Source organism: Hemitrygon akajei, chromosome 21 (genome assembly GCF_048418815.1).
Source record: "Hemitrygon akajei chromosome 21, sHemAka1.3, whole genome shotgun sequence".
NCBI classification, from domain to species: Eukaryota; Metazoa; Chordata; class Chondrichthyes; order Myliobatiformes; family Dasyatidae; genus Hemitrygon; species Hemitrygon akajei.
Window position 1 is genome coordinate 40846325 of NC_133144.1, and position 22230 is coordinate 40868554.

Consider the following 22230-nt stretch of genomic DNA (forward strand, 5'->3'; position numbering starts at 1 on the left):
AGTGCTAGCATTCCTGCCTCAGAATATAGAAGTACAGCCAGAGTAAACCAAATTAACTACTTACTCTTTGCTGCATATAAATAAATAAACTTGGCAGTTAATTTAGTTTTGCTTATTAGTTGCAATACATTTTGAGGTGTGAAAGAGCTGTGGAAATGTAATAGTTTTAGTGGTGGGATACCATGTATGTTTTGTGGTATGCAGCTTCATTGTCAAACATGCCATAACAATGATGGTTCAGTATTTGCAGAGTTATGTTGTTCTAGAAATATGAATTGTCATCTGTCGGTCAATGAAACTAAGTGGCCTAGAAATTCCTCAGTGCCCATAGGCATTTGCTAAGGTGTCTCGCATGAGGCTGCTTACAAGATAAAATCCTATAGTGTTACAGGGAAGATACTGGCATGGGATAAAGGAATGGCTGACAGGGTAGAGGCAACGAGTGGGAATAAAGGGGGCCTTTTCTGGTTGGCTGCCAGTAACTAGTGGTGTTCCTCAGGCGTCAGTATTGGGACCACTACTTTTCACAGTGTCAGTGACTTGGATAATGGAATTGATAGCTTTGTGGCAAAGTTTGGGGATGATACAATGATAGGTGGAGGGATAGGTAGTGTTGAGGAAGCAATGCGATTACATCAGGAATTTGACAAATTGAAAGAATGAGCAAAAATGTGGCAGATGGAATACTGTGTTGGAAAATGTATGATGATACAGTTTGGTAAAAGGAACAATTAGTGCAGACTATTATCTAAATGGGGTGCAAGTTCAAAGATCAGAGGTGAGAGGGACTTGGGAGTCCTTGTGCTGGATTCTCAGAAGGTTAATTTACATGTTGAGTCTGTGGTAAAGAAGTCAAATGCAATGTTGCCATTTATTTTAAGGGGAATAGAATATAAAAGCAGGGAGGTAATGCTGTGGCTTTATAAGACACTAGTCAGGCCACAATTAGTGTATTAATCAACAGTTTTGGGCCCCTTATCTCAGCATGGATTGTTGTCATTGGAGAGAGTCCAGAGGAGGTTCACAAGGATGAGATTCTGGGAATGAAGGGGTTAATATATGTGGAGCATTTGGCAGTTTTGGGCCTGTACCAACTGCAGTATAGAAGAATGTGGGTGGGATCTCATTGAAACTTACTGAATTTTGAAAGGACTGGATGAGGTTGATGTGGAGAGGATGGCTCCTAAAGTGGGGGTATCCAGAACTAGAGGGCTCAGCCTCAAAATTGTGGGGAGACCTTTTAGAACAGAAGTAAAGAAGAATTTGTTTTTTAGTCAAAGAGTGGTGAATCTGTTAAATGCTTTGTCACAGACTGTAGTGGAGGCCAAATCCTGGGGTATTTTTAAGGTAAAAGTTGATTGTTGCCTGATCGGTCAGGGCATCAAAGGATATGGCAAGAAAGCAAGTGCATGGGATTGAGTGGGATCATGGATCAGCCGTGATGGAATGGTGGAGCAGACTCGATGGGCTTGAATGGCTTAATTCTGCTCCTATGTCTTATGGTCTTAAGGTGTGTTAATATGTTGCAATGCTGCATGTCAATAATGCTACTGAATTACTTCTGTTTGCTTTCCTTCCCACGTGTGACATTCCCTATCTGTGTATTGTGAGAAGGAAAATGATGAGTAAGTTCAGGAACAAAATTCGGTCATAAACTGGGGTCCAGTAGTTGGAATGAGGCCATTGGATTGGGCCTGGGTTCGATTGACGTTAGAGTATAGGGCATCTGAGGGACCTTGTGCAAGTAATAGGTTGGTGGTTAGAAATTTGAAAATGATTGGGCCAGAGGCCCAGATTATGTTGGGGAACAACGGGATGGTAGGGGTGGTTGGAGAGGATGGAGGTGAGTTGGGTCACCAGGTAAGATCCTCGGGGTGATTGCTCATGGGTTGACTGCTTTGGGGAGTAACTTGGCTTAATGCAGTGAGAAAATACACTCGAGGGCATGAGGAATGTATATTAATTCATTTTAAGACTCTATTTTTGGTTCTCAGTGTTGGGCTGAGACCTGCTCAGGAAATTCTAGTTTGCAGTGCTCTTAAAAATTACTTATATTCTGAGTGGTCAGAGATGGGCAAACCTCAGGTCGCATGCTAATTTCTGCAATACCTCTCCACTGTGAATGATATTGCTAGTAGTGGATCAGACATGCAGAATGTTTCTTTGACTTAAGCGTTACTTACAACTGAAAGAGTTTGGCTGGATCTCTGGAATGGCGTGATTTGCCTCTAACAAATGTAATTGCTTTCTATTCTTCATAAGAATGATCTTTCCTCCCACTTGCATTACAGGAAAGAACATTTGCTGCTTATCATATTTCTTGGCCAGTAAGTTAATTCAGAAAGGCAAATGTTTTGAGTATTCTAACATGAAGTCAATACAAGTGAATGGATTTGGAACAGGAAGGAGTAGAATCTTTGCAGAGTACTCCCTTGTTTCTGGAACCGGAAATAGAATATGGTTTAATGCTGTACATCAAATGTTTTTAAAATATTTCTTACAGGAACCTGATTGCATGTGAGCTGTGCTCCATTGTTCTGTTAAAAGAAGTTTCAGGGACAAGTTGCCTGTTTCTGTGCTGATTTATCAATTCAGTGGCTAGAAGTTAGGCTTAGCCTTGGTGGCCTTGTGAAGTCGCATGAACGCAGCAAGCCCACAAGTAACCAAAACCACCACACAGCTACCAGGCAGAAGGGATCCCAATTACAAGCCACAGGTCAACCAACCTGTGTTCAGTTGAAACTGGTGATATAGAAGCAGTAATTAGGAGCAGAAATAGGCCATTTAGCCCATTGATGACATTCAGTTGTTTGGAATGTTCATGGCTTATCACCTAATTGATTCTGTGATTTTGCGTTTTAGGCCTCTTGCCTTCTTTACCTGGTAGTACTGTATCTAACTCCTCCTTGAAATAAATTTAATAACTTAGCTTCAGCTGCCTTTGTTATTGGAGAACACAACATATGGGTAAAGGAGCTTCCCATCTCAGTCCCAAATGACCTAACTCGTATCCTTAAGCAGTGACTTCTGCTTCTGGATTTCCCCACCATTAGAAATGTTCTTGTCAAGCCCAGGAACTTTATATGTTTCAATGAGATCTCCTTTGTGCTACTAAACTATGAAAAATGTAACCCCAGTAATCCTGGTGCCTCTGTATAATGTCAGTCATACAATCCTAGTGAACCTTAGCTCTGCACTCCCTCCATATGAAGAATATTCTTCTCTGGATAAGAGAACAAGAGTGCACACAATACTCATTATTGTTTCACCCAGGCTCCGTACAATTGCAGCAAAGTGTCCTGCTGCTGTATGCAGTTCCTCTTTCTTTGAAGGCCAATGCATCATTCGACATATAAACTGTTTACTGCACATTCATTGCTTATTTCCCAAGATTGATGTACAAGGACATTTGGGTCTCCCTGCACCTTCCCCCTTCCCTGTCCCTCACTGTTGAGACCATCTGCCTTTTGCCCACATCCTGCTGCATCTGGTGTGTATTTGCCCACTCCTTCATACAACCATAGAAAACCTACAGCACAGTACAGGCCCTTCGGCCCACAAAACTGTGCTGAACTCCTTACCTTAGAACTACCTAGGCTTACCCATAGAGGGGTAAGCTCCATGTAGCCATCCAGGAGTCTCTTAAAAGACTCTTATCATTCCCACCTCCACCACCACCACCGGCAGCCCATTCCACGCACTCACCACTCACTGCGTAAAAAAAAAAAACAACAACAACAACAACAACTTACCCCTGACATCTCCTCTGTACCTACTTCTAAGCATCTTAAAACTATGCCTCTCGTGCTAGCCACTTCAGCCCTAGGATAAAGCCTCAGGCTATCCACACGATCAATGCCTCTCATTATCTTGTACACCTCTATCAGGTTACCTGTCATCCTCCGTCGCTCCAAGGAGAAAAGGGAGTTCACTCAACCTATTCTCATAAGGCATGCTCCCCAGTCCAGGCAACGTCCATGTAAATCTCCTCTGCACCCTTTCTATGGTTTTCACGTCCTTCCTGTAGTGAGGCGATCAAAATTGAGCACAGTACTCCAAGTGGGGTCTGACCAGGGTCCTATATAGCTGCAACATTAGCTCTTGGCTCTTAATCACACAATTGATGAAGGCCAATGCACCGTATGCCTTCTTAACCATAGAGTCAACCTGTGCAGCTGCTTTGAGAGTTCTGGGGACTCGGACTCCAAGATCCCTCTGATCCTCCACGCTGCCAAGAGTCTTTACCATTATTGCTATATTCTGCCATCATATGAACCACCTCACACTTATCCGGGTTGAACTCCTTTCTGCCGCTTCTCAGCCCAGTTTTGCATCCTATCAATGTCCCGCTGTAACCTCTGACAGCCCTCCACACTATCCACAACACCTCCAACCTTTGTGTCATCAGCAAATTTACTAACCCATCCCTCCACTTCCTCATCCAGGTCATTTATAAAAATCACAGAATAGGGGTCCCAGAACAGATCTCTGAGGCACACCACTGGTCACCGGCCTCCATGCAGAATATGACCCATCTACAACCACTCTGCCCTGTGGGAAAGCCAATTCTGGATCCACAAAACAATGTCCCCTTGGATCCCATGCCTCCTTACTTTCTTAATAAGCCTTGCATGGGGTACCTTATCAAATGCCTTGCTGAAATCTATATACATTACATCCACGGCTTTACCTTCATCAATGTGTTTAGTCACATCCTCAAAAAAATTCAATCAGGCTCATAAGGCATGACCTGACTTTAACAAAGCCATGCTGCCTATTCCTAATCATATTATGCCTCTCCAAATGTTCATAAATCCTGCCTCTCAGGATCTTCTCCATTAACTTACCAACCACCAAAGTAAGACTCACTGGTCTATAATTTCCTGGGCTAACCCTACTCCCTTTCTTGAATAAGGGAACAGCATCTGCAACCCTCCGATCCTCCAGATCCTCTCCCGTCCTCATTGATGATGCAGAGATCATCGCCAGAGGCTCAGCAGTCTCTTCCCTCACTTCCTACAGTAGCCTGGGATGCATCCCGTGCGGTGACTTATCCAACTTGATGCTTTCCAAAAGCTCCAGCACATCCTCTTCCTTAATATCTACATGCTCAAGCTTTTCTGTCCACTGTATTTCATCCCCACAATCGCAAAGATCTTTTTCCATAGTGAATACTGAAGCAAAGTATTCGTTAAGTACCTCTGCTATCTCCTCCGGTTCCATGCACACTTTTCCACTGTCACACTTGATTTGTCCAATTCTCTCACGTCTTATCCTCTTGCTCTTCACATACTTGTAGAATGCTTGGGGTTTTCCTTAATCCTGTCCGCCAAGGTCTTCTCATGGTCCCTTCTGGCTCTCCTAATTTCATTCTTAAGCTCCTTCCTGTTAGCCTTATAATTTTCTGGATCTCTATCATTACCTAGTTTTTTAAAAACTTTTCATAAGCTCTTATTGACTAGATTTACAACAGCCTTTGTACACCACAGTTCCTGTACTCTACCATCCTTTCCATGACTCTTTGGAACGTGCCTAAACAGAACTCCACGCAAATATCCCCTGAATATTTGCCACATTTCTTCTGTACGTTTCCCTGAGAACATCTGTTCACAATTTATGCTTCCAAATTTCTGCCTGATAGCTTCATATTTCCCCTTACTCCAATTAAATGTTTCCCTAACTTGTCTGTTCTTATCCCTCTCCAATGCTATGGTAAAGGAGATAGAATTGTGATCACTATCTCCAAAATGCTCTCCCACTGAGAGACCTGACACCTGACCAGGTTTATTTCCCAATACCAAATCAAGTACAGCCTCCCCTCTTGTAGGCTTATCTACATATTGTGTCAAGAAACCTTCCTGAACACACCTAACAAACTCCATCCCATCTAAACCCCTCACTCTAGGGAGATGCCAATCAGTATTTGGGAAAATAAAATCTACCACCACCAGAACCCTGTTATTATTGCTCCTTTTCAGAATCTGTCTTTCTATCTGCTCCTCTATGGCCCTGTTAATATTGGGTGGAGTATAAAAGACACCCAGTAGAGTTATTGACCCCTTCCTATTCCTGACTTCCAGCTACAGAGACTTCGTAGACAACCCCTCCATGGACTTCCTCCTTTTCTGCAGCCATAACACTATCTCTGATCAACAGTGCCACGCCCCCAGCTCTTTTGCCTCCATTCCTGTCCTTTCTGAAACATCTAAAGCCTGGCTCTTGAAGTAGTCATTCCTGCCCTTGCACCATCCAAGTCTCTGTAATGGCCACAACATCATAGCTCAAAGTACTGATCCACGCTCTAAACTCTCCACTTTGTTCTTAATACTCCTAGCATTAAAATAGACACATTCCCCCCCCCCCCCCCCATGCTAGTGCTGGGGAAGTGACGTGGGAGCTCTACGGCACAATCTGCAACCTGAAGATCACTCACCCCTGGTGTCTTCATTGTTGCTTGTGGCTTCAATCATGGCAACTTAAAAAGAGTCTTGCCAAAGTTCTACCAACCTGTCAACTTCACAGCCAGAAGAGAGAATATATTAGACCTGGTTTATACCAATATTCGTGCAGCCTACAGGGCTATCCGTGCCCACACCCCAGACACTCTGACTGCATACCAATTTTGCTAATCTCTGCATACGGATCACTGGCTAAATGAGCCGGAACAGTTCACAGGGAGATCAGGACCTGGCCAGAAAGTGTTGCCTCAGCACTCTAGGACTACTTCGAAAGCTCAGACTGGAGCATGTGCATGGAGGTGGCTACCTACAATAAGCACATTGATGAATATGCAGGATTAGTAACTGGCAACATAGGAATGTGCATTGAGGGTGCTCTGTGATTAAACACCACACTACAAAGGCAACCAGAAACCATGGCTGACAGCAGAGGGTTGTGCATTGCTTAGGGATCGGGACTCTGCCTTCACATTGGGATTAAGTCAGTAAGAGCTGAGCTCTCCCCTATCATCACAAAGACAAAATGGGATTTTGCACAGAAAATCCACAGGCACCTTTGTGACACCAGGGGCACGTGGGTGGGAAGGTATACAAACCATAACCAATAACAAGTCCACCCTTTGGGTTGAAGACAGTGATGCCTCCCTTCCTGATGGGCTGAATGCTTTCTATGCACAATTTGACCAATTGAATGATGTGACATTGAGGAAAACCCCCTCTCTTCCTGAGGAACAGGTACCCTGTCTGGCTGCCGACGAGGTGAGGAAGACTAGCCAGGATAAAGTCGTGCGAAGCTACAGGGCTGGACAACATAACTAATCAGGTGCTGAAGGGACTGTGTGTGCAGCTAACGGAGGTCTTAACAAACATCTGTAATATCTCTCCAAAGCAGTCCACTGTCCCTGCAGGCTTCACGGCAGCTACCATTGTTCCAGTGCCTAAGAGAGCATGGTAACTCACCTAAATGATTATTGCCACTTCAACAATCAATGAAGTGCTTTGAGTGGTGGATCATGGATCATATAAAATCACACCTACCAGCAACACTGGACCCTTCTCCAGTTCGCCTACTGCTCAAACCAGTCCACTAATGGTGTCACAGCTTTGGGCCTCCACTCCATCTTGTCCCATTCAAAAAAAAATGATGCCTCGTATGCCAGGATGTTCATTGACTTCAGTTCAGCATTAACACAATCATCCTTAGAGGCTGGTTGGTAAACTGCCCTCGTTGGGACTGAACATTCCTCTCTGTAACTGGATCTTGGACTTCTTGATAAGAAGACCCCATTCAGTCCAAGTTGGCAGCAACATCTCAAGCTCCATCACGCTGAGTACTGGTGCCCCCCTTGGGCTTTGTACTCAGCCCTCTGCTGTTCACACTGCTGACTCATGACTGCACTGCCAGATTCTGCTCAAACTGCATCATCGAATTCGCTGATGATACCACAGTGGTTGGCCTCATCAGCAACAATGATGAATCAGCATTCAGAGAAGAGGTAGGAAGGCTTGTCAAATTGTGTGAGAACAACAACCTGAGTCTCATCGTGGACAAGACAAAAGAGATTGTTGTGGACTTTGGGAAGGTGCAGGTCGCCCACTCTCCAGTACACGAGTGGCTCTGCCATGAAGAGAGGAAGCAGCATGAAGTTCTTTGGTGTGTAACCCAGACCCACAACATCACCTCACTGGTCAAGAAGGCACAGCAGCATCTGCACTTCCTAAGAAAAAGGTGTGTAAAGCTTTCTGCTGCCATTCCAGGAACACCATTGAGAGTCGTCTGTCATCATTGTGTGGTACAGAAGCTCCAAACCATCAGACCACTAGACCCTACAGAGGACAATAAAAACCACTGAGAGGATCATCAGGCTCTGCCTCCCCCTTATTTGTGAAGTCTACCAGAAGCATTGCAGACGAAGGGCTCAAAGCATTGTTAGGAACCCTACCATCTATCCCACAATCTCATTGGTCCTCTACCATCATGAACAAGGTACAGAAGCACCAGGACTAGGACTGCCAGATGGTAAGTTTCTTCCCTCAGACTGTGAGACTAATGAATACCCTGCCGCCACTGAGGTCTCGTCACCAGGACAGTGAGCTGTTTACTGTTTACCTGAGCTGCACTTTACTACTTAAATTCATGAACTTATTTAAAGTATAATATCTTGGTTTATGTGCTGTGTGTGGTATATATTGGGTGGGTGCACCGTAATCTGGAGGAGCGTTGTTTACTTGAAGTTGAACTTAGATACTGTGGATTTATCAATTCCGCTAATTTCCACATTAAAACTAATTTCCTTCAGTATTCCTACCCATGATATCACCAGAACAGAGCAAGTGATCAGGGTGTTAGTAAAAAGTCTGGAAATGTTTTCTTTTTCATGAGATATTCAAGTGAAATCACATCAAACATTCCACATTTTCCCACCTGTTAATCTGCCTGGTTCCCTGACCACGCTTCCATCTGTCTTTGCCCTCCTCTACCCATATTAAGTTGTAAGTACATATAACCAGTTGCATCTTTTTCTCCCCCAGAGATAGCGATCAAAATTAGTGTCCCTAAGGAATGATTTTTGCTATGAAGCAGCACAGATAATTACTTATTTAAGGAATGCTCTAGAACCTTCATATAATTCCCAAAATACTTGTTTCTCAGACATGTAACATTGATAAAAAAGTGTTGATGTTCTCCTGAACTGCAAGCACAGTCGGTTTGTGCTTTGTTGAACTGTAGCCACTATTTTTTTAGTCTTGAATGTTGGAGATATTTCTGAAACTTGGATTTATAATGTGTTTTCAGATAAGACATTGTTCAGACATTAAGTGAGCCGACCGTTGCATCTTTTATTTCTGTCAGTATGTGTATGCTCTATTCCATCGATCAAGAATTTGTTTAATGAGATCTCAATTTGTTTTCCAGCCTCCACCCAAGATATATGACAAGCAGTTGGATGAGCGGGACCATACTATAGATGAATGGAAAGGTAACGTGATGTGATGTGGCCTGCAAGCAGGTCTGGAGACTTGCTGCATGTTTGGGATATTCATGCACAGGTGTGCACACTATCATTAGTGATATTTATAATAGTGTTACATTTGGCAGGTACATAAGGAGAAATTCATGATAAAATGAGGGTGTGGACCAAAGGAAGTATATGGAGTAAGCCATTTGGAGACTGGTTTAGAGCTTCAAAAAAGCACCACTGTTTTTTCAGGACTATTTCAGCAAAGACTGGGTATTTTTCACAATTATAGACATTACTCTGTTAAATTGCTCTGGTAGTTCTTTCCTTTACCAATCCTACCCTCCTTCCTTTCAGTGTTTGGGGCAACCCTTCCTCTTCCACCTCAGTGCACCCTTTCCCCCATCTTCTCAAAGTATCAGTCCTCCAATACCAACTCTTATCTTAACAATACCTCTCTTTTCTCCGAAGCCCTGGTTCACAGTTCCCATCATCTCTTCGCCCAAGCACCAACCTATATCTGACAATTTGACTGGGGAGCCGTTTCTTCATGACACCAAACAGTCCTGTATATAGATTAACCATGAAGGTTGGATAAATCTCAATGCTTTTTTTCACTGGTAACCCACTAACCACAAATTTACTGCTCTGTGTAGTGATGAATTAATGGGCCCTGTGGTGGCTGATGTAGGTTGGCTTTGCAATCAGTGGTTTGAAAATGTCTAATTAATTCTAAAGTTGAAGTGGCTTTTTAATACAGATTCTGCAAAAGCAGCAAATTCAATGCAGAATGCAATGAGTACACGGTACCTAGTTCAGGATGGTTAGTTTCAAGATGAGCAGTAAACCCTTGTTAATTTCAAGACTATGCAGATATAATGGATATTGTATTTTAGTGGTTAGGTGTTTAATCATTAATTATTCTGATTGTTATATACAGAGTTGATATACAAGGAAGTCCTGGAGTGGGAAGAAAGAATGAAGAATGGTGTTATAAGAGGACAACCACCTTCTTTAGGTTAGTTATTGCAAAAATATTTAATGACACACACACACACACACACACACACATACAACCGCCAATTCAACCGCCAGGACTTAAGAACTTTTTAAAAGCTATTATTAATGCTTTTTGAGATAGTGATTTAGATGCATATCATATTTTTTTACTGAGTTAAGTATTGTATGTAATTAGTTTTGCTACAACAAGTGTATGGGACATTGGAAAAAAAAGTTGAATTTCCCCATGGGGATGAATAAAGTATCTATCTATCTATCTATCTATACAGACACACACACATACAGACAGACACACACAGACACACACACCCACCCACCCACCACCACCCCCCCCAAAGTTAAGTTGTTGTTTACTAATGGAATTGCTCTCAAAAAAAAGCTACCTCAGTTGAACTGAGGTAAACGCCACATATATCAGTAACTTTATTTGAAATTTGAGCAACACTTGATTAGTATTAGAGTGAGTTGAATGTCAGAATTTTGTTTCAAAATCAATTTGAAACAATAATTGTCTAATGCTCTTCAGCTTTCAGCAAATGGACATTATTTTTTCTCTTGTAACCTAACAACCGTCTGTGTTTCACCTACTTCAAGTAGAGGTCACTTGCTGCAGAAAAGAACAATAAAGGTCTCGGCCCGAAACGTCGACATCGCTTCTCCCTATAGATGCTGCCTAGCCTGCTGTGTTCTACCAGCATTTTGTGTGTGTTGTTAATAGGAACACCAGTGTCCTGTTCAATAAACCACGTGATACAATACTGCCATCTGCTGGAAAAAGATATTATTGCAGCAAAGACTGTTTTACAAAGGGTCACAGATTGTTTCTCTTTCACAAATGCTGCCTGACTTGAGTTCTTCCGGTATTTTCTGTTTTTATTTCAGATCTTCAGAAGCTATAGTTTTTGTATTTTCATTTGGAATATTTCATACCTGGTTGATTAGACAACGATGCTTTGCTGAAGTATCAATTTATAGTGTTACTGTCTTAGCCAAATAATTCAGCACTGACATTACATTCAGTCTGGAATCCATTTGGTCTTGCTTGTCTGTTTAACTTATGGACACCTTTACTGAGTCAGCAATAGCATTAATAGTTATTCCTAGGAAGTATGCATTCAAGTTCAAGGCTGCCATTCTTGTGCCACTGATCTCAAAGCACTGAATTTTGTTTTGCAGTGGCATACTGTACACGCAAGGAAAGTTTATCTGATACTAGCAAATCTAAACTAACCTGCATAGGAACAAATATGTTCTTAACCCATCTTGGGAATAGTTAACTGGTGTGGAGATTCAATTGGAACTAGCATAAAATCATTCTGCATCAAGCCTCAATGAGCCTCAGTGCTCAAAACACTGCAAAGATGTGGATCACGGAAATTAACATTTTTCTCCATGACCCTCCAGGTAAAAATGAGGTTCTAATCCTTGAAGCACGTGACTTCCTTCTGCCAAAGAGCAGTCGATACCTACTGAACAGCTTGAATCGAAATTTCCTGTCTGTTTTTCTACTCAGTGCCCCCAGAGCAGGGCTCTGTTCAATGTGCTCTTGATACAAGCATATACCCAATTCCACTAATTTTCCCATTAAAACTAATTTCCTTCAGCATTCCCAACCATGATATCACAGGAGCAGAGCAAGTAAGCAGGGTGTTATAAAAAAAAGTCTGGAAGTATTTTCCTTATCATGTGAGATGCTCAAGTGAAATCACATCAAGCATTCCACATTTTCCCAGCTGTGGTATTGATGTCTCTAAGTTTTTGGGTGGAGATATCTTGGGTAATCGGGCTTGGTTCTATTCCCTATTAAAATTCAGTTTCCTGCACCAGAGTTGCATTGTTGAAGTTTAGTGAGCCCCAGTCCACAGCTGTTAACTGTATAAAGGAGCATATAAAGAACTCTTCTGTTTTGAATCCAAAAAGCAAAATAATAGTCTTGCTCAGATTATTGGTTCAGATGGGATATTTGAAATGTATCAGAAATAACATTGTCTGTTTGGCTCCTTGCTATTCTAAATTTAATGTTCACAAATCATTGCTAAGTAATGAAGTTTCAGCATGATTTTCTGGCAAGCACACCTGCCAGTTATCATTGATGCTGATTTTATTACCCTAAGTTATTCTTTGATGTGTTGATGAGTTTAGTGAATAGTTATTAAATTGAAGCACGATGAATAAAACAACTCTGCTGACACAGTATGTGAACTGTATCCTGCTGCTTTATGGTCTCTCACTAAAATTCACTACAATTTCCACTGTTGAGCCTGGTTTGCTATGATCTAGGAGCTGTAATGTTATTCTACCCTTTATAATCCAAGGGTTAGAAGTTAATTCAGTTTATTCCATACATTGGATTGATACCTCTGGCTTTGCTAATGAGCTGCCGTCAAAGTGCAGGGTTCAGAATCATTGCAGATAAATAGTGATAATATTTTGGTGATAGAGGAAAAACTACAGAAATTTAATAAAAATGAACTTTATGTGTTAATTGTCTGCACTAAATTAATTTCTCAGTGCATTTTTGGATAGATACTGCTTGCTTAAGGGTTACTTAAATTATTTGGCTATTGTAAACAATAGTTTCCCACAATTTATTCATTCTGAAGTAGTAAATAAAAATTTTTGTATTTAAGTTCAGAAATGGACATAATAATCACCTTATCAATGTTCTCTGACATTTTATGTGAACACACCTTTATGAACGAAACTTCAAATTGAAAATAAGATTTCATTTATAACTCTGAAATGAATTCCACATTGAAACAATTTGACAATTTCTTTGAGGCCTTGCTAACTAAATTGGTTCTGAATGTGATTCAGTCTACAAACAGGTGAATGCCTTTTTTACCTGCCACGTTTCACAGCCGTGTGCAGCAAGAGAATAGCATTTAAGATATGTCTAATGATTTTCCACCATTGAAATGCACCTCTTTTCACTGGATATAACCGTTCAGTATTTAATTATATAATGCTTGATGCCTTTAGTGTGATTAGACGTTAGTTTAATAATTTAGTTAAGTATGACATTTCAAACTCAAGCTTGGAGGAGGCTTGTAGTGAGACTTATAAATAGTGACATTACTGTTGTAGGTGCTTACAGATTCTAGATTTGGTAGTTTCTTGAAAGCAGAATTAATCTGTATCTGTAGTGATATTGCAAGAGTCACATACTGCAGTGACAGTACACTAGAGTGGGAAAGGAGAACGTGGTGCCAGTTATGTAGGATGTTTTGTCCTGGAGGATTGCAGTTTCTAGATCTGGTTGGTAAAATGATGTAGTTGACTCAACTGCTTAAGAAGTATGTAGTATTTTAGAGAGTAGGTTTGAATAAACTGGTAGACAATCAAGTAGGTTCAAATAACAGTAGTGATGTAATTCATCCAATAGATGCAAATTGGAACTGAATTTTGAATCAGAATCAAGTTTAGTATCACTGGCATGTCGTGAACTTTGTTAACTTTGGGGCAGCAGTACAGTGCAATACAAATTGAAAAAAAAACTGAATTACATATGTATCTTAACTAGTTAAAATACCTAAGTAGTGCAAAAACAGAAGTAAAAGTGGAGAGGTAGTATTCATTGATTCAATGTCCATTCAGAAATTGGATGGCAGGGGGAAGAAGCTGTTCCAGAATCATTGAGTGTGTGTTTCTATACCTTCTTCCTGATTGTAAGATGAGAAGAAGGCATGTCCTGGGTTGTGGGGGTCCTTAGTGATGGACGCTGCCTTTTCAAAGCAATGCTTCTTGAAGATGTCTTGGATACTATGGAGACCAGTCCCCGTGATAGAGCTTATGTCAATCCTGTGGAGTAAACCCCCCCCCCCCATACCAGACGGTGATGCAGCTTGTTAGAACACTCTCCATGGTACATCTGTAGAAAACTGTGAGTGTTTTAGGTGATTCTCTTGAATCTCCTAATGATATATAACCACTGTCCTGTCTTCTTAGTAGCTGCATCAATATGTTGGAACCAAGTTAGGTCCTCAGAGATATTAACACCCAGGAACTTGAAATTGCTTACTCTCTCCACTTCTGATTCTTCTATAAAGACTAGTGCATGTTTTCTCAACTTGTCCTTTCTGAAGTCCACAGTCAATTATTTGGTCTTACTGACATTGAGTGCAAGGTTGTTGCTGCAACACCACTCAACTAGCTGGTATATCTCGCTCCTGTATGCCCTCTTATCACCATCTGAAATTCTGCCAATAATGGTTGTAAAGCCCTGGTTGAAACCTTATTACTAACGCTGTAGGGTATTTTATTTATTAGTTTTCTATAGAAGCACAATGCTCTGCTGATTGCACATCAGTTAAAGATAAGGGGCTGTGATGTTCAACTTAGGAATGATGGGTCAGCCAATCAGGATGGTGGAATTGGGAGTAAGTTCTAGAGAAAGCTGGGTGGAGAGGCTTTGTGACAGACACTGGTGGGGGTCAAGGTCTTTTTCTTCTGGAGATGGGGAGAGAGAAGGAGATTGACAGAATCAGCTGTAAGATTCGATCCAGCTGGAATGCATGATTTGATGGGAGTCCAAGATGGGAAGTTCTTCCAGTGATCAGTAAATATGTGTTAGCACCTTGAGTAAAAGAATACTTCCAGATTTTGGAAGATATGAGCTCCTACCTTGTGCACGTTTGACTGGTTTAATTATAATGGGCCCTTTCTTTTCTTTAATAACTGTTGATTAAGCTGAAATTCATAAACACACCTTTATAATTGTATGTGGTGTACGATCTGTTGTTTCTTGCTGACGGATAATTGCACATGGGCAGATTTTACACAGTATTCGCTCAGGTCAAGGTTCGGGTGGTCAGAACGTCCCAACTTCCTGGTTTGGTGGAACCCAAGTCATACAAACCCTAGACATACTGAGTTGGAGAAAGGTGGTCTTCTCACTGCTGAGTTCAGTAGCTCTTAGCAAGGAGCTAACAAGCCGGGTTTTTAGAGCGACAAAAAAAGTTTTCATATGAATGGCATTTGAGTTGAGCCTTGCCACGCAGTCATGGATGGAGAGAGAATAGAGCAGTGAGCTTAGCACACACCTCTGTGGTGTGCCAGTGTTGATTGTCAGGCGGGGATGTTATTTTCAATCCACACAGATTGTGGTTTCTGGTTTGGAAGTTGAGGTTCCAGTTGCAGAGGAAGATACATGACCCTAGGTTATGTAGCTTTTTGATCAGGATTGTAGGAATGATGGTGTTAAATGCTGAGCTGTAGTCTATAAACAGGTTCCTGACATAGGTATTTTATTGTCCAAGTAATCCAAGGCTGCGTGGAGAGCCAATGAGATTGCACCCATCATAAATTTATTGTGATAGGCAAATTGCAGTTGGTCCAGGTCCTCCTTAACGCAGGAGTTGATTCTAACCATAACCAACCTCTCAAAGCATTTCATCACAGTAGATGTGAGTGCTAATGGACAATAGTCTTTAAAGCAACTCGCATTGCTCTTTTTGGGCATTGGTATAATTGTTGCCATTTTGAGCAGGAGCGAACTTCTGACTGTAGCAATGACAGATTGAAAATGTCTTTGAAAACCCCTGCTAGTTCATTGGCATAAGATTTCAGAGCCAGGTACTCCATTGGGCCCTGCCATCTCACAAAGATTCACCCTCTTTAAAGACAGCCTGACATTGGCATCAGAGACAGATCACAGACTCACTGGATGCTGTAAAGATCCTCTTAGCTGTAGTTTTATTCTCCCTTTTAAAGTGAGCATTAAAGGCATTGAGCTTGTCTGGGAGTGAAGCATTACTACTATTCATGATGTTAGATTTCACTTTGTAGGAAGTAATGGCCTACAAACCCTGCCATAGTTGACGTGCATCAGATTTTGCCTTCAACCTTGCTTAGGTTTTGAAACGGCCTTCTGTAAATTTTACCTGGTTTTCTTCTACAGACTTGAATGCCTCAGCATACTGCGAATATGTTTTAATGAAGTCAGTGACAGCTGTGGCTTACTCATTTAGACTCGAAGAGGAATCCATCATTAGGATGTGCTGTTTCATGCCTGTTGATCAGATTGCGCAGTTTGTCTAGAGCCTGCTTGACATTGGCCTGTACTGGGTTATACACAGCTATAAAATGATCACGAAATCTCCCATGGCGGGTAAAATAGATGACACTTCATCACGAAGTTGTTTCAGATCTGGTGAACAGGACTGGGACAGCATCACCCTGTTTGTACACCATGAGGAATTGATCAGGAAGCATGCTTCACACTCATGGCTTTCAAAGACTCACAGTCCTGTCCCATGGTGTATTGTGAACTTGTCATCCGAATTGCTAAGTCTGGAATGGGAGGGTTAACCACGTTCCATGAAACAAATTACTTTGAAGGCCATTTTGTCAAATAAGGTGATATTTTTTTCCTTTTGAAAAGCTGAGGTCTCACTCTACCTTGCTTGGTCTTGTATCAGTTATGTAGACTTGTTCGTTAATCGTGCTTTGTAAATTCCAGGGCCAAAATCTCCTCAATGGCAAGAAAATGAATGCAGTAGATTCGAGTTAATTGTGCCGTTGGTTAATTGAGGCAGCGCGTTTATTTTGGAAAACTCTTTTAAGAACAAAAACTAAATCAAGAAAATAGCTGGAATTCCCTTTGTTTATTTAGGACATTATACCACTAGATTGGGCCAGGAGACCATTGCTGAACAGTTTCTAACTAGCGCCAGTCGCATGCACATGTGTGGCCTTTAGATGCTACACCATGCATAAAGCAGTCAGTTTTTAAATAACGCCAGTTGCATGTGTTCGTATTCAAAATGAAGTGATTTTTGTCATTGATAGTTGGCAAGAAATAAGCATTACAACTGTTCAGAGCTGTTTTGCTCAGTGCAGTTTTAAGCATTCAGGCTTGGAGATGCTAGAAATGACTGGGGGTGAAAATGAAAGGATTTTGTTATTTCAACAAATTAGGAATTACAAAGAACTTGAAGTTGTCTTGAATGTTACAATGAAAATGAAGATGGAGGATGCAGCCTTCCAAAACATTGTATGAAGGCAGTCCATTATCTGTAGTAGGTCTCTGCACTGATCTTGTTCATTTACAATCAATCATAAAAACTAAGCTGATGAATTCCTTCGATATCTATTAGGAACTAATACGGTTTTACAGTACTGTAGAGGCATTGATACTGTTCTAATTTGTCTGTGTTTCATTTAAGTATATAAATTGTTACTCAGTTAAACAGTTAGACTTTTTTATAGCTTTTAACTATTTCCATTACATTTTTGGCTAATTGGATCAAAATGTACTGGTCCCGATGTGCCCCAATGAACTGCAATCCACTGTAATTAATTTTCAGGAAAAGAAACGGAATGATATGATCAAGTGTGGATTTACAATGAGCTCTTACCAAATACTCTCTCATCCTTTCTCCAAATGTTCTTGCCCGGCAGTTTTCTGGCAAAGTATATATTTTTTAGAGCAATGACCCCCAACATCTTATTAAAAGATACAGCGCGGAAGAGATCCTTATGGCCCAGCAAGTGGTGCCGCCCAGCATCCTACGTATTTATCACTAGCCTAATTACAGGACAATTTACAATGACTTATCAACCTACTAATCCTTGGATTGTGGGAGAAAACTGGAACACCTGGAGGAAACCCACGTGGTCATGGGGAGAACGTATAAACACCCTGCAGACAGCGCCAGAATTGAAATGTAATAGCATTATGATAATACTATGCTAATATGGCATCATTAAAAATATATATTATTTTCACTGAGAGGTTTTATAAAATTTGGTGTTTCCATAAGTGGTGGCCTTTAAATAAATAACAATTAACTTGTGGATGTAAGGGAAAGGAAGATAATTTGGTTGATTAAATTTAATTCAAAGTTTAACATTTTTTAATAAAACTGCATTGTATTATTACTACCTTTCTCAAGGCAACAAATAAAATATATTACCGGCCTAAAATGTTGTGCCGTGGACACCACGATAGCGTAGCGGTTAGCACAACTCGTATCACAGCTCAGGGCATCGGGGTTCAGAGTTCAATCCTGGCATGCTCTTTAAAAAGTTTGAATGTCCTCCCCGTGGAAAGGTTAAGTTTCCCCTCTTAGTTATTGTAAATCATCCTTTGATTAGGTTAGGGTTAAATCAATGTTGCTGGGCAGCATGGCTCAAAGGGTTGTAAGGGGTTATTCTGCACTGTATCAATAAATAAATAAAAAATTCCGCTTATACCACCTTAAATTTGGTTAAAGCCATTGCCAAAACTTGCACTATAGTATACTAGTTGTTGGAAAGTTTGTGATTAGAATGTCTGCAGATTCGTATTGGGAAGCCCTTACCCCATTGTATTTATTTTGACTTTTTCCTTAGAAGGTAAGTGCTTGCTTTAATTTGTATACCCTTGAGACAGGAAAGGATTATTTTTAAAGTTATCCTATTCTCTTTGCTAAATGTAAATGGTTTTGTAATTACCTTTTAATGCCACCATGCACTTCAGCTCTCCTTATATTGTCCAATTTACTTGTATTGATGTGCTTGATTCATTCATTTGTAATGGTGCAGAAAAATTACCTGTCTTCTACATTACTGACTGTTCCCTTATTTCTCATAGCACAGGTGCAGCAGTGATCAATGGTTCTCATCATCCATCGTCATCTTCATCTGTCAATGATGTATCCTCCATGTCAACAGATCCAACACTGGCCTCAGATACAGACAGCAGCCTAGAGACTTCAGCAGGACCTCTGGGTTGTTGCAGATGACTAGCCTTCCTCTCTCTGGGTTCTTACTGTTCGCGCTAAATGATAGAGAGAGTAGACCAGCTTTTAAAAAGCTCTAATTTCATTTTAATTTTATTGGAATCAGTTTGCCATAGAATATGACTTTGAATTATGTTTGGATTTTGACACTGTAACTTAAATACAACAACGTTTAGTGTGGGGCAATAACCCTTAAGCATGACTTGTACATTTGTAAATGACTCATTTAACATCACTACATTTAGGTCTGTTTTGGGGGAAGAAAGTTCAGAAAATACAAATAAGCTCCAGCCTCCATTGTGCAAAGGAGCAGCTTGGGCTAAATTTCACTCTCGCATGAAGTGATTGCTGCCTTTTAAATATTCTGGGATCTTTTCTACTCCACTTGGCTCACTGCTAGTTGTGGACTAGGACAATAAGTTACCATGTTTCCAAACAAGATTGCCAGTGTCCGTAATAAACCTTAGTTGACTGTGGCTTGCTTGCTTACATATCCAAAGCTGAGCCTGAGTGTTTTAAATTTTAATGCAGCCATCTTGAGAAAAGGCTACTATGTGCAGAGCTGGGAGAAATTATAGCGGTATAAACAATCACCTCCCCTTGTATAGGCTGATGGCGAGGAGTAGAATTGAGAAGTAAAAATGTGACACCAGAGAGATTAGACCTCACAAGACTGAACAAATGTTTTATTTCTTGACTGTGTGCCAGCTCTGAATTTATTGTAATAAGATCACATTGCCCCTAATGAGCTGTTCTTTCTAATTACAAGTGATTTGGTTAATTCCTTTCTATTACTCCAAGAGTTCACAGTGTAGATTGCCCAATAATAAAAGTGGTCTAATTTGTAGCTGGCTTTTCCTAACACAACTTGACAAAATGTCAACTTTGACGAGAATCAATGGCGTAGGGTTATATTCCAGACAAACATTAGATCTGTCACTTGTAAAGTATGTAATGTCTCCAGAGGTTTTTAAATAATTGATGAACTACCTCACACAATCAATGTACTATTTCAAGGACGTCAAGCTGCCCACTTTCCGACCAGTCAGTACCAACATGGAACCTAACTGTTAATTTATTTTTGTTGTTAAAGAGTCTGTGGTCCACCACCAGGAGTTAACCAAGTTCACAGCTGAAACTGTCATGTAGAAGGAAACATTGTTATACCGTACTTTGTATGTTAGAGACATGTTTAATGTGTTTGTATATTTGTTTTCTCATAGTCAATGTGCAATAATATTTGCAAGTGATACAAATTTGATTGTAAAGATGGAAATAGCTGTGATGTGGTATACTTATTTTTGAGGGCGGTGTGGGGATGTGAAGGGATTGTAGTATTTTTTTCCTGTACGATGTAAGATAAACAAATGTAAGATTGTATTAAGTGCCAGGGTTAGGTAGCTGAGGGCATGGTGTCTGCATCTGCTCCTTGGGTTAGTTTATTTTTTTAGTACATAAATGTTGAATAGTTTTTTGCCTCCCTCCTCACCCTCTCCCCTTCAAAATGGGCATATCCAGAGTGGACTGTTGGAATGTCTGCAGCAGAGTGGATATTATATAATTTTTAAAAAATCAAGGTAATGTTTGTTTGTATGAACTTGTTTCATCCTATTAGATACAGTATACTGAAAGCAGCTCTTTAGTTACATCGCAAAATAAAATGTTTCTATTTTTTTTATCTCAAGTGCTTAGTGAATAGACTTAGCACTATGGGATATCAGGATGTTCGCAGTGGTAGACTGATCTAATGAGCAATTTCCCAGGACATGGGGTGACTTAAAGATGTTCTAACATCTGTCTTCAACAGCTTCTGAAATTATAACTCCTATTAAGAATTTTCTGACTCACCTTTAGCACAGTCAAAACTTAATCCCTTTGTGCTAAAAGTAGATCAACCTTTAAGACTGCTGATTAGGAGTGGACATAAAATTTAAATGCATGTCTGCTGATCCTGATTAGAATAGGATTAAACAAAGTTAAATAATGTTTAAGATTTAATGAAAAATTTCCAATCAATTGTTTTGCATAATTTAATGTAACCTTGAGATTTGAACCAGGTTGAAAGTTAGATGCAAACTTCAGTTTATTTTTCTCTGTCTAGTGATATTGATGCTTAGAATTTGAAGCTCAAGATATCACATTCTTTGAGCACCACACCTGCCTTCTGCCTGCCCCCTTTCCCCCTTAGTGCAGTGAAAAGACCTGCTGAAAAGAAAGGAAATGTAAGTGCTGGAAATCTTCACGTAAAACACAGTAACAAAGAATAAACTCATTCAGCATTGATGGAGAAACTGGTTAAAGTTCGTCATAACATACAGTTAATAATTCAAAAAACATAAACTAGACTTTTCACGGGCATTGACTGTCCTGCTTTGAATTTAGCAGTATTTTATTTTCTATTACAGTTTGTTTTTAGTGTTTTAAACCAAAAGAACACTAAAATAGTTGCAGTGGTTCTGAATGCTGTCCGTTTTTCATTTAAATAACTATTTTAAAAATCAACTGTACTGTTTCTCAGTGCTTATTTTCCTCCTTCCTCAGTGAAAATTACTACATCACTGTTTTCTCACCTGTGGGAGTATGTGTGTGAGAGAGCGTCATATACAAGTAATTATATTGTCAGTGCCAAATTTCTAAGGGAGGCAGAAGAAATTGTTTCTGTTTACTGTAATGCTTTCACAAAATTTGTCACTCGCATATTATCCTCTCTGGATTACTTCCTTCAGTAAGCTCTTTTTATATCCACGATGACCCTCCATATTTTCAACATTTTACGTGAAGCTACACTTTGTGAATTTGTATTTCATGCTTTGTCAATGCTCCATAATCTTCCAATATGGGAAAAAATAAAATGTTGGAAGTGGAATTCTTAGTTGTATTTGATACGTTTTATTTGGGTGGGTGGGATCACTGACAGGGGAATTAGGTAGTTTGACAAAATTATCAAACATAGCAATTATTTCTGAGAAGGTTCATTAAATTACTGTAATTGTCCCAGGATAGAAAAAAGGAAGCACACTGCCTCACAAACTACCTACCCATCCCAATGTCCACCTCAGCAATCTGTGG

General features: G+C 40.4%; 1 protein-coding gene across 4 annotated transcripts in view; it reads left to right on the forward strand.

Annotated features, from left to right (window-relative positions):
• The window catches only part of LOC140714252 (mitogen-activated protein kinase 8), a 114761-nt gene extending 92734 nt beyond the window's left edge, over positions 1-22027 (forward strand). For 3 of the 4 annotated variants that reach the window (XM_073025298.1, XM_073025297.1, XM_073025300.1), the window contains 3 exons: positions 9376-9439; positions 10359-10436; positions 19019-22027. In XM_073025298.1, coding sequence (XP_072881399.1) covers positions 9376-9439; positions 10359-10436; positions 19019-19164 — 288 coding nt within the window. In that variant the 3' untranslated portion in view covers positions 19165-22027. Of the gene's footprint in view, positions 1-9375; positions 9440-10358; positions 10437-19013 lie in introns of all 4 variants that reach the window. The other variant, XM_073025299.1, reaches the window with a different exon arrangement.
• The last annotated feature ends 203 nt before the right edge of the window (positions 22028-22230 follow it).